The sequence below is a fragment of the Barbatula barbatula genome (assembly GCF_947034865.1).
Source record: "Barbatula barbatula genome assembly, chromosome: 18".
Classification (NCBI taxonomy): Eukaryota; Metazoa; Chordata; class Actinopteri; order Cypriniformes; family Nemacheilidae; genus Barbatula; species Barbatula barbatula.
The window spans coordinates 21,977,556-21,991,016 of record NC_136781.1 but is presented as its reverse complement, the minus strand read 5'-3'; the positions used below and the strand labels follow the sequence as shown (position 1 = coordinate 21,991,016).

At 40.1% G+C, this 13,461-nt stretch overlaps 1 protein-coding gene across 2 annotated transcripts in view; it reads right to left on the bottom strand.

The window, feature by feature from the left end:
- thoc2 (THO complex 2) overlaps positions 1 to 13,461 on the bottom strand; it is a 69,831-nt gene that overhangs the window by 40,869 nt on the left and 15,501 nt on the right. For both annotated transcript variants that reach the window (XM_079479499.1, XM_079479500.1), the window contains exons 6-15: positions 13,247 to 13,368; positions 12,888 to 13,021; positions 10,000 to 10,160; positions 9,812 to 9,904; positions 9,165 to 9,320; positions 8,035 to 8,207; positions 7,131 to 7,326; positions 5,668 to 5,706; positions 5,090 to 5,220; positions 4,482 to 4,583 (exon numbers count right to left, since the gene is read on the bottom strand). In XM_079479499.1, coding sequence (XP_079335625.1) covers positions 4,482 to 4,583; positions 5,090 to 5,220; positions 5,668 to 5,706; positions 7,131 to 7,326; positions 8,035 to 8,207; positions 9,165 to 9,320; positions 9,812 to 9,904; positions 10,000 to 10,160; positions 12,888 to 13,021; positions 13,247 to 13,368 — 1,307 coding nt within the window. The remainder of the gene's footprint in view (positions 1 to 4,481; positions 4,584 to 5,089; positions 5,221 to 5,667; positions 5,707 to 7,130; positions 7,327 to 8,034; positions 8,208 to 9,164; positions 9,321 to 9,811; positions 9,905 to 9,999; positions 10,161 to 12,887; positions 13,022 to 13,246; positions 13,369 to 13,461) is intronic.

Sequence of the window (13,461 nt, the reverse complement as noted above, 5' to 3'; positions counted from 1 at the left end):
ATGATTTAATTAGGATCGCTCTCAGAACTATTTTCCAACTGATGAAGGATAAAACATACTATTAAACGGTCTCTGGCAGATCTATAATGTTTGACTATTGATGATCGTGACGCTGGTTTCATGTCCGACTTGAAGACTGTGGCGGTCGGAAAGCTGTGTGTTTAGCAGACGGTCACACACACTGCGCAGAAAAAATGATGTTAAGAAATAGGACGTTTTAGGGTTGGTTACCGAAACGCCTGTCTTAATTTGACCCAGCACATGCACCCGCAGATGACTCACAAATAAACGTGTACACCGTTTCTAAACAATTGTCACTTACTGAATGTTTGGATATATAAATATGAATTAATACCTAGTCCATTCATTTTACTATTTGTGGCTTGGGTTTTGAAAATATATGCGGTGTTTATTATAAACGCTTTATTTTGCATATTGTGACCTGAATCTGGCTTTTGTTTTTTAGTTTTATTTATTATAAGGGTATATTCTGTTGTCTGATTGACTGCATCAATGTTGTGCTGTACCCTTGTGAACCACCTGGTGTCTTCCCCACATGCACGTGAGCGTTTGCGTGATTCGACTATCAGTCGACTATAGGCAAGACGTGACATTTCTGATTCAATTATGTAAATCGTCAGTCAAGGACACCCCTACATACCGGACACCATCGCACCTTCAGTCTTCAGAGAGAGCATCTAGCCGCTGCTGTAATATTTTGGAGAAAATACGTTTGGGAATGAAAACGAAAGCATCCGCAGCAGGTCATCTACATTCATTTTAGTGACTCCGAACAGGTTTAACTAAACATAACCTTATCGTCCGCTGCAGGGCTCTACAGAGTAACATTAAGTCTGTGCGGCCGTTAAAATTTGGGTGCAATGGTGTAACTGACCGGATCTAAACTCATAACCTATTTAAATACAATCAAATGAAAACTACAACTCCCAAATGTGCCTACATATATATAACGTGATGTTATGCACAGTGATCACTTGCATCAAATGAGCTGCGTTTCCCATTAAAAAGTGTTTTGCTTTTAACTTTCTGTTTTGAGGTTATGTCTCTAGGCTGTGGCTGTGCGACTGGTCGCGAGCGTTTGATCAGATGTTGTTTAGAAGGATGAGTTTCTGGCATAACTGACACTTGTTGGATGCAGGATAAATGCTTCTGTGTGGCGTTGTTTGAGCAATCAGCTGTGGAACGATCGCTGGCCAACACACTTTCTTTAATTATATGTTGTTCTTGGTGCCAATAAATAAATGTTTGCTTGAGTATTGGCTGCAAAAGATCTCCATCTTTATTTCACTTTGAGAGCTGGTTGTAACGAAGGCAAGACAAAAAGTTCAAACCGGAATAATGTAGATGCAAATATAGTTACAGTTAACGTTATAATGTGAACGGCCCTTTAAAGTATCATGAAAACCCCAAAACACATGTTTTGACTGAAACATTAAAAGCACTCAACAGATTAATTTACTGACTGAATCTACGTTTTTGTGTTTTTCAGTGCAATTTAGTGTGGTTGAACCAACGCCACAAATGTGACAAAAAAGGGGTTTTAAGGAAGTGATGATTGGCTCTCAGCTGAAGGAAACCAACCTGTGTCAATTAAATTCACTTCTGTTCATTTATTCATTAGGAAATTGTTCGTTAAACTCAAACAGTGCACTATATTATTATTATTATGTATCACTTTGACCTTTGTTTCTGAATGACAACAGTGAAAAAAGACCAAAGCCAAAGGGATTCGTTTTATTGGTGCGGCAGCAAAAAACGTTTACAACTGCGTTCTAGACAAAATCCCCTTTCAGCTGCAATGTGTTCATACGTAGCGAACCAGTGCATGAGGAAAAACCAAAGATGAGAAAACAAGCAAACGATGAAGGAAGAGGGAATGCACAAAATGCTATACTCAAAGCGCAGAATGTCAGTTGCGTTGTTGTCTGGATGTGAATGACTGCGTCGATCATGTTGGCTCTGCCCGTTACGTCAGTAAATTCGACCTCTTAAAGGGGTATTGGCAGGTGCCTTTGACTAGTCGTGCGAAGGAATTATCTGCCTTCGTTACGCCTGATGATTTCCTACAGTATACTGTAATGCCTTTCGGAGTTCGAAATGCACCCGCGACTTTCCAGCGACTCGTAAACCGTATACTGTATGGGATGTCAGGATGTGAGGCATATTTGGATGACGTCGTGTTGTATAGTTCTTCTTGGTCTGAGCATCTTAACCAGATTAAAGAACTTTTTTCTCGTTTAGCAAAGGCTAATCTTACGGTTAATCTCTCTAAATCTGAGTTCGCGAAGGCAAACGTTACCTATTTGGGTAAGGTAGTGGGGAATGGTTGTGTAAAGCCTATTGAGACTAAGGTAGAAGCTATTTGTAACTTTTCAGCTCCCACCACTCGTCGTGAATTGCGACGATTTCTCGGGTATTACCGGAGTTTTTGCGAAAATTTTGCCAGTGTAGTCTCACCTCTTACTGATTTGTTGAGCCCGAAGTTATCTTTTCAGTGGTCTGAGTCCTGTCAGCAGGCTTTTGAAAATTGTAAGGCTTTGCTGACATGTTTTGACAGCTCCGGATTTTGAAAAGTCTTTTAGTCTTGCAATTGATGCGAGTGCTTGCGGTGCGGGCGCTGTTCTCTTGCAAGAAGCTTCGAATGGTGTTTTGCATCCTGTTAGCTATTTTTCAAAGAAGTTTAATCGGCATCAACAGGTCTACTCAACTATTGAAAAGGAAGCCTTCGCTCTGGTGTTAGCCGTACAACACTTCGAGGTATATCTAGGTTCAATTGCTGCGCCGATTGTTGTTTATTCAGATCATAACCCTTTGGTTTTCTTAATCAAATGAGAAATCGAAACCAACGACTTATGCGATGGAGTCTCATTCTACAACCTTTCCACTTGGACATTAAGCATGTAAGGGGAAAAGACAACGTGATAGCTGAGACTCTTTCTAGAGTGTAACATGACGTCGGTGTGGTACGTTTCTTTTTTTTCTCACTGTTCTTTTTGCGTATCTAGGGCCCAGAGGTGTTAAAGGATGAGGTGGGGTGAAGAGGACGCTTCCCGGACGGCTGGATTACTTTGTTGTGTTCTGCGGTGGTGCTTGATTATTTTTATTTTATTTTTTTAGATTCGTTGCCGAATCTTTCTTTTGAGGAGGGAGGTGTTACGACCCTGTGCTCCCTTTTCTTCCCTGCTGGGGGCGGAATGACCTGGGAGGGTGTTGTTGACCGTACACCCCTGCTGACTGATTTCACTCATTGCGGAGAGAATAAATGTTGGACTATTTCATCTAACATCACTTCCTCTGGGGAATGCCAGTCTCCAGAGAAGTCACCAGGGCATCGACCGTTACTTCTGTTTATATAAGTCAATATTCCTTACCTTTTGGATTGTTATTTCTTTATTTAAGTCCCTAGACATTCTGCTATATTATTTTGTAATGGATCATCTTTACTTTTAATAAACTAACTTGCAAGTCAAACCATCTGTGCAAGTGTGATCCTTATTTATGTCACGGTTGAGAACGAGCTGGCCGTAACAATGGGTGAGAGTCAGAAAGACCCTGAACCTCATCAAAACTATGCATGGGCCGATAACCGGTTTCACGGTTTACTGCGGTTTCATATTCCCGCGGTTTCAAAACCACTAAAAATGTCCACTATACCGTCTCTAGACGAAAAGTAAGTTACAGGAATCCCTCAGGTTGTGTGCGAACGTAACGAGTCACATGACCCCTCCCTCTCCGGTTGGTACACGCAGTCAGAGGGAGTGAGTCACGTGTATGGAGGATGGCCGAAGGAGGTGAATCTTTCGAACTTTTTCACCCGTCAAAAAAGACGAAGTCTGCAGTGTGGGAATTTTTTGGGTACCGAAAAAGGTCAGACGGCAGCGGCTTGGAGGAGGAAGGACATCTAACTTGTAAAAAATGTTTTAAAAGAGCGGCTGCTCGGGAGGCAATACGTCAAATATGATAGCCCATCTACGGGAGCACCACCCATCACTCTTTGCTAAATTCAAGGCAATGCTGTCTTTAAATAAACATGTGCAACCATCTAAGAGAGTTTGAGTGTTTAGCACTGTTAATATAAATACCATCACAAGCTAGTGAAGACCAAATTTAAAAACGCAAACTGTTGGTAATGTACAGAAAGTGCCCGTTTGTGTGTATGCAACACACTAGTAATCTCGCACTCTTGCTCTCCTACTGTGTGTTTATGGCTATATGTGTGTGTGCAAAACTATCTTCATTTGCATCGTGAAGATGAACAGATGTCATGGGCTTATTGAAAAACTTGAGGGCGAGTAATTCATTTTTTCGGCAGAGTTCCCCTTTAAATGTGTTTCTAATGAAATGAAGTTTAATCAAACGCACATTACAGAATTGCAGATTCGTAAACTCCAGAGTCTTGATTAAACAGCTCACATGTCTATCACTGCTCACAATCTGAGTGAGATGAACTGTAAACTTACTTCATGATGTATTTTGCTCTGTCCACCGTCTGAGCCTTGATCTTCACCAGGAGCGGATGAGTGCCGTAAGTCTCATTCTTCCACTGTCCGTACAGCCGATACCTTCATACACATAAAGATTCATGTTTAAGCAGATGTGAACACAGACAGAGCTCAAGAAAGCACGTGCTTGTGTTTAGATGTGTCTGTGTATGAGAGTATAATGAGGGATCAGAGATCTAGTGCAGCTGTAAAAACCTCAGCTGGTATATGAGCATACACCTCAATCATTTCATATAACGGCTCCCATGATATAAAAGCTCATAAACGTACACATCCCCATCATGTTTAACTGTTGTTGTTATGGCTCGAAGGCATCCTTTGATTTTCTTTAATGTGCCCTGAGAAACACGGGCAGCACATGGAGACACACGTTATAAGGCCGTGTACCCAATGATGAGCCGTTTGTCTTTTGAGAAGCAATTGAGTTTAGAATGACATGAACGTGAGTGAAGATTTTTCTTTAACTTTTTAAATGTGCCTGATTTCTTGAGAAGCCTCTCCGGTGTGAAACCATCATGTTACGTTATATGACTCTGTGGTGCTCTGTGATGAGGACGAGTCAATACCTGTAGTGATAGGGGAAGAGTTTGAAGAAGCCCCAGAGCTCCTCTGACATGCAGGCATTGCACTCCATGAGCGACAGAGACGGCAACAACACCTGATCAGCAATACTGAGAAAACAGCTGAGCAGAGAGTCCTAACACACACACAAACACAAACACACACATATATATCATATAGAGACAAACACAGGCTGGGGTCTAGAATATTACTCCACGGAAAGAAGTTCTACCATCATTACTTCATGAATACTTTAAACTTAGTTCACCCGAACATGAGAATTCTGTCATAATTTACTCCCCTCGTCACATCAAACCTGTATAAAGATACTTTGTAGAATGATGGGGATGGAACAACGGCAGTACCCATTGACTTTGCATTGGTTTTGTGTTTATACAACAGAAGTGAATGGGTACTGCCAATGTGCGTTCACCAACATTCTTCAAAATATATTTTGTGTTCTGCAGAAGAAAGAAACTCATACAAGTTTGAAATGACAAGAGGGTGAATAAATTATTTTTTCATTTTGGGTGAACTATGCCTTTAAACTCTGCCGATCCAACTTGTCTTTTCCATGACTCACCATTTTGTCCTTGGTGCCTTGACTACTTTCACTTTGGTACTGTGACAGAGAGAGCGAGAGGGAGGGGGAGAGAGAGAGGACAGGGGTCAAATGCAGATAAATACACGCCAAGAGCCCAACAAAAGCACCTAGAGTTCACAGCTGATATACAACCAACATACAACCAGAAATGACAACACTGTACACAACAGAATGAACTCTCAAGTGTGTGTGACAGTGCTACAGAATGAAAGTATAGATCATCCTGTCAGCATCCATCTAAGAGATCTTACTGACAGCACTACCAATAATCATCTAGTCCAGTAAACCAGGGTCAAAACTGCTCCTCAAACACACACACATAATACTGAGGTTGACATCGAAGCTTCTTATTTATTCATGAAATAAACCATACTCACTGTTAGGACAGCGACAGTTTTAGATTTAACTTTAAAATCATCATTAAAACAGAAGTATAGTTAGGAACAGAACTATAGTCACTAGGGCTGCAGTTATTTTAGTAATCGAGTATTCTACCAGTCATTCCATCCTTAATCGAGTATTCGGATGACAAATACCTTCTTTATTAAAGAGCAATACTAACTAAAACAAAGGTCTCTTACTAATTTGTTTCCTTTTTAGAGAAATAAAAACATTTGATTGCTGAAATTTCATACATTCAAATCTGTGAAAACTAAACCCATTTAGCACATTCCATTGCCATATTACATTCAAAATGCAATATAATACAAATAAATAAATAAAAAACTAATAAAAATAGAAAGAATAATCTCAAAGGTAAACAACTAACTTTAGCTTATGCATGATGAATTTAGTTCGAATTACATTTTTAAAGTTGTTTTTAATTTTGGACTATTAAATAGCAATATATCTGTCCACATAAAACTACTGTAGTTTACCAGACGCTTATTTTTGAGTGTGGAAAGCTTCACTTCACATAGCTTCACTCAGTAAAATGTTCGTGAAATAAACTGTCAGAGGAACTCTGGAGATAAAGTTCATGTGTTCATGTCCTCATACAGCGCAGACGCAGACACATTCAACTGTGCAGTTCATTCACTCAAGACACGCAGAACAGTAGGGATGTTCATGAATATTTGATAGCAATAATTATTCAAAAATTACAAATGCTATTCGAATATTCGTATTTTTCATGAGAATAAAACTTTTTAACGTTTAAATACCACCATATTAAAGTGTTTTGAAAGCTGGTGAGCCACAGATTTTTTTTAACATTAGGCTACTTACATCAAGTAAAAAATACCAACGTAACATTAAATTAATAACAATAATGTTATAAATAACATACCAGTTGGTGGTATGACTTGACAAAGACCGCACAAATGTAAACGCAAGTAGGTCGGCATACTTGTAAATGTTACCATGTCGTGGAGACATTAAGATAAGTGAATGGAGACACACATGTATTGTTTATGAGCTGTATCACTCGTGTCAGTGTTTACCTCTTTCATGAAACTCTTGCCCAGTCGAACGATCTTGGCAAACAGTATGGGGTCATGGGACAGATGAGGACCCAGGTAGCACAGCATGGTGAAGACGTCTCTGGATAAGTCTTGGAAGGTCTCGGCCGGCCGCAGTGCCTGTTTGTTCCGCATACGTGTCATCAAACGGCCTTTGGCACCTTTGGGAACCCCAGCCCTACAAATACATGCAGTTCAAAGAGCTCTGTCAGAACAACTGAGTTTTAACTGTGCTTTCTACCCCGGAGCCTGACAATACGCTTCAAAGCACGTCTCATGTGGACACTGTCATGATCGCTTTAAGAGGCGTGCAACAGGTGACATCTCCCCGTCTCTCCATCCTCAGATCTCTCTGCAATGTTTCTCAGTGGCTGCCCGAGTGAAATTTGGAACTGCCACAGCAAATGCAATTACATTTTATGCTGATTTTCTTCTCCAAATAGAACTGTGTGATCATCTCCTTCTCTACAGTTTTAGAACGCAAGAAACAGCCGCTCCCACCCTCCTCCTGTTGTTTCCAAGCAACAGACATGTGTGATGAAGAGGTCATAAAAGTAAAAATATGTATCTCCAATATTAAACAGTCAAGACAAATGATGTTTTCAGACTGAAATGTGTTGCTAATAGACACATCTAATTTGAATGGGTAAAGTTACAAAACGTTTAAGTTTTTCTAACGTAACAGAAATGATGTTGGCACAGAAACAATATAGAAAACATTTGTCAAGGATGGGTCATGTGCCTGTCGAGCAGAGAGATGACAGACAGTCATCTCTGGGTATTACAGCTCTTTTTTGTGACACCAGACGCGACATTAACATACATCTGCCGTTTTTAAATCCCAGTCAGTGTCCCGTGCAGAGATGACCCCGTGTGCAGTGTATACCTGCGGTACAGCGGCTCCACGCTGTAGTGCAGCAGTTGGCACAGAGCGATGGCAATGGTCTTGTGGGAGGTGGCATAGAAAGCTGGCATCTGATCCATGACGCTCTGAGCGTGCTGCCAGTCGCCGATCTGCAGCAGAGCCTCCAGCAGCCCCAGTTTCTGATTATCAGGAGGCTGACATGAGAGAGAGAGACAGACGGATTAGAGGAGTGGAGGACACACCTTCACATACGGCATCATTATAGACTCTTACATTCATTATCTCATCTTCAGAGACACACACACATCTGTGCGGTTTCTTACTAATGTCAGACCTCATTTATCTACAAAATCTGGATTCTTCATCGAACGCAAGAGTGGCTTATAATATAACTATAAAGAATTTAATTATTATATATATTACCATTTTATGGTTTGTTGAATTTCATCTGCTCGTTCTGTGTATGTATGAGTTTGTACAGTTTAACATGTCACAAGCATGACAGTCATGGATTTATTTGAGAGACTACCATCAAAGACATGCTGAAACTCAAGCGTCTCTGTGACTATCCGCCAATATAAAGATCCATATTTTGTAAATGCAATACGGTGACACTTTTGCTAAAGGTTATCATACCATCAAAATATCATGCCGGCCCATGACTAATACCAGCTAGACATACTTTTAACTTAAGTAAATTACATGTTACTTTGGCTTGTTTGCAGAAGTTAAGTCTGAGCCACAAAAGCTGGCATGTGCAGTAATCCATGTTTACATTAAGGCATTTGGCAGATGCTTTTATCCAAAGTGACTTACATTGCATTATCATTTACATTTATACACAGGTATCTGCAATCCCCTGAGATCCAACACACAACCTTGCGTTGTTAACACAATGCTCTTACCACTGAGCTACAGGAAAGCATGTTTATGTTGTTGCTTTGAAACCATCTATAGCTACTCAGAAAATAATTGACTTAGTTTCTAAGAAATTTCAATGAAACTGTCAAAAAGTGTGAAGATATAATATTATTATGTGGGCAAGCTCAGAACACTTTAACAACACACCACAGGACCCGCAGCTCGTGTATCAATGATCCGCACACGTTTTTACAGTTCTTATTCATTACAACACAACTGAGATGCGCTACCTTCTCGTTCTTCTCATCCTCCTTTTCTTTCTCTTTGTCCTTGTCATCTGTCTTTTCAGAAGGGACGACCACCATGGTGAGTTTGCGGGCGATCTGTTTGGCCTCCAGGATTTCTCTCTTGTGCTCTTCCACAATGCTGGAGTCCACTGGGAGAAGCTGGAACACAAGACAACAGTTGTGTTCAGTGATTCAGCTGCATTGAGTGAACGCTTGACAAGTGAACTCAAGAGTCAGACATGAGTTAGAATGGTAATCTGACGCAGGAGCACTTCTGTGACAGCAGGTGATTTCAGACAGACGATGAGCGGTGAGCGAGCACTAATGCTGTTTAACAGCGAACTGACTCGATGACGAATAATGTTATGTTTTGAACTGCCCACAGTCACTTTGATTATTGGCATCTGTACATAAACCAAACCCTGACAAGAGAGTCGAGATATTTATATTTCCCATTACGAGTACAGGCACATTTTCACATTACTGTAGCTGTAGTCGAAAGGGGAGTCTTACACTTTCAGACAATGACAGTCAGCAGATAAATATAACACTGTTGCGATATCAAATAATCGCTTATCTTCAGACAGACGTCCCCCAATAAGAACACCGGCCATTAACGCACACATATACAAGGGTAAACATGAACTTACATGAACATAGAGATCTTCAAGAGAGATGAGGTTGTGTTGAAGAAGAGCCGCAGCGATGTGGTACAGAGAACGCGGTGTTTCTCCATTAGGTTCCTGAACACACAACATTAACATCATCATCCCCCGGCCTCATTCCTTCTAGAGACCAGCATTATATTGTTTCTAACGGTTGCAGAACAATAACGCACCTGATGGAACTTGAACTTGAATCCAAGCATGTGGCAGAGGGTCTGATGTTCACACATGTAGGACTTGATGAGGGGGATGAAGAACTCATCTTGGTCAGAGCGACACTCGTACACTTCTAAGATGATGTCTAGCACACGATTCGGGTCCAGATTAAAACATCCTGAGGACACATCACATCAAGATCTCAACACATGTTCAAACACACATGTCAGCCGGTCTCTCGAGTTCACTTTTGTTGTGGCTCGCTGTCCCAGATCATATTTATGACTAGGCTGATGATAACTTTTCGTTTTGTTTTGTCGATATGTTGCATGAGAAATAAGTGCGATAGTCCATATAATTGTAATTTCATTCCACTGATTACGATATGATAATATGATAATGCAAGTAAACACTTTTAAAGTCGACATGAAACTTAAGTAGCGATTGTCTTTTTTTCTCTATTATGACATATACCAGAGTAAAATTACTTCTAAAATGAGAGAAAATGTAGGGCGGGACTTGATTTCATCCATTGACAACTGATTGGATCGTGAAAAGGTGAAAGATTTGAACAGCAGTTGACCATCTGTCAGTCATTGCAGCCCCACCCTCACACCAGTGATCATGACCAGAAGTGAAGAGAGGTCGTTTCCAGAGGGGGAGGAGCTTTACGCTTTGATTAAAGATAAAGAGCAAATAAAACAAATATAATGATGTGCACGGATAAATCATTTATAATAAATACTTCAACACGGTGTAAACAATTAGAATGATCCTTTATTATTTCATGCCGACTTTAAAGAACAAATTGGTATTACAATGTTTGGACATTGAAATTGGAATGTAAATAATAATGAATAAATTAAACGGATACCTCTGGTCCTAAGGGTAATTATCAATGGTTGATTTGTGTTACAAGCCATTATGATGAAGTTTAGGGCAAATTAAAATCTACTCCCTTTGAAGAGCGGAGCCCTTGATATGTGAACTCCGGAGAGAGCAGCACTGTATCTCATAATGTGGTGGTTTAAAATACTCTTGCCCAATGGAACAATGAAAAGAAATGCGTTTCCATTACCCTCAAATAGCACATTGAAAATAGTCAACGGAAACAAGTCAATTTCACAAAACTGTAATGGAAACACAGTCGCGTTTACAATTAACGTGGCGTATGAAAAACCTCACGTGACCATTCCCGGTATGTTTGGTTAGAACACTTTGAAAGAATGTAAGGAATTCACATTAGGTCATATCTTATATGATGGCCCAAATGCAAGAAAACAATGCAGTATGGACATTAATTAGAAACAGTGCGGTAAGATGAAAATATATTGGGAAATATAGGCATTTCTCTTTCATCGCAGTAAGTGTCACTATGCACCTCCAACCAACCTGTTCTCGATCACTAGCTCCTTTGTTTTTAATATCAGAGTGGGTGGATTGCGGCTTTGACACAAAGACGATTTCCATGCCAAACTGGCTTTATTCATCAGGAAAACTCAGAGAGTAACCTCTTTTAACCTGTGTGTGAGTGCGCACGTGAGCCCCGCTTTGACACACAGACACAGAGCAGATCTATCAAAAACAGCACGATCGGATAAAATGTTTGTCATTTACTTTTATGTAAACAAACGCATATATAAACACTAAGGTTGGGCGAGGTCAACCAAATTGGCATCGGACGAAGGCTACATTAAAACATTGTGATGGACGATGACATCGGGGGCACGGCTCGAGTCCGCAGTACAGCACAGATTTCGTAAGGAAGGACTCCTATGGGAGGAAAACCCTATCGTTTTGTGAGAAGAGGGACAGCGGTGAACGATAGACTTGAAATATGTGAAAAATAAAGCGTTTTTAAACTAGAAACATGAACATACATTGTTAAACACCCAAAAAACATAATTAAAGCCTCAAAAACAGCCAAAGAATGGTACCTTTATTTAAAATACTTCAGATGTTTTTGTGTGACGATTAGTTACGTTCATAACTCAAATCCCGGCTCTCAGTTGTGCCATGACTTCTATCACAAACACTAATCTTGCACCTATTGGTTATGAATTTACAGTAATGTCTTACCTTGGAAACACAGCATCAGTGAACACAAAGATCCTAAATTCCCTGTGAACCGGAAGATCGTTTTCACTTCCGTATTTTGATGCATTTTTTGTGAAATTGAATTTATGAGAAAAATATTGAGCGTGGCTTTAGTCTTTCTCTGCGATTTGATTAGATGTATAAAACAGCCATTTATACAGCGTTTTGAAATGGAACTGTCACTACAGGAGTACATTTTCAGATTTTAGCTAGATTATGAGGGCACGTGAATTTTAAAAAGAGAATGACACACGCTGATAAACTATTTACAATAAAAGCTGCAGTATTTCATGAAAAAAAATAGGCATTGTCATTTTTATTTCACAGGGACTTTAACAAGATGCGCCACGGCCGTTACAATGAATGGTGAGGAATGCAACGCTCATTATGGCCACTCTAGCGAAGAAAGAGCCAGTAGAGGCGTAACTGCCCAGAGGCATAGCAAACATGGCCACCAAGTAGCACGACTTCCGTAAACAGTAAACAGCACGCCTAAGACCAAACACGACACACGTCATATGAAGGTTTTTCATTGTTCTGGGTGTCGTTTTCAATGAAGTTATTCAAAATGTGTGCTCACTGTTAATAAAGCTGAAAGTGCAGATACACAATCAATAGTCACTGGCTGGTGCCCTTCTGCTTTTAAAAAACATGCACACATTATTTTATTTTGAGGTTAATCCCTTCATAAACATTTATATTCATGCGATCAAACAAAATATTAGTCCATTTGAGTTGGATGCTTGTTCACTGTTAGGGTTTTTATAGGTTTTAAGTTGACAGTGTATAGAGGTGAAAGAACACCCACCTATTAAAGACTTGATGTTCTCAAGGACGAGAAGACTGGTGAGATTGCTGGAAAGATCCTGGCCGAGTTCAGTGATCAGTTTAGCGTAACCTTCATTCTCCTCCCGCAACAAATTGAACTTCTGCTGTTTGTAACTACACAGTGAGAGATGAACTCAATCAGGTTTACATTCAGTAAGCGAATACCAAACCAATTCACTCACTGGAACATGATGCTGTAACCTTCATTTCACTTACAGTACCATGAGAAACATTTAGAGATGAAGCGGTTTAACACTTCAGACTGATTCAAGGGAAGATGAAGATAAATGTGAAAGATAAGATCCTTTTGTTGAGAGTAAGGCATGTGATGTAACTCACAATAGTTTGGTCTTAATTTTGACAATCTTCTGGTTAAACTGCTGTGCCTGTTTGATCAAACCCAGAGACTCCAGTGTTTCTGGATCCAACCTCTCCTTCAACACGCTATCAGGAACACAGAACTACAGAAAAAGAAAACAAGAAAATCACTTATAACAAACAGACATGTTCTATTACACAGCTGAAGAATAAAGGAACCAGTGAAGAATAAATTC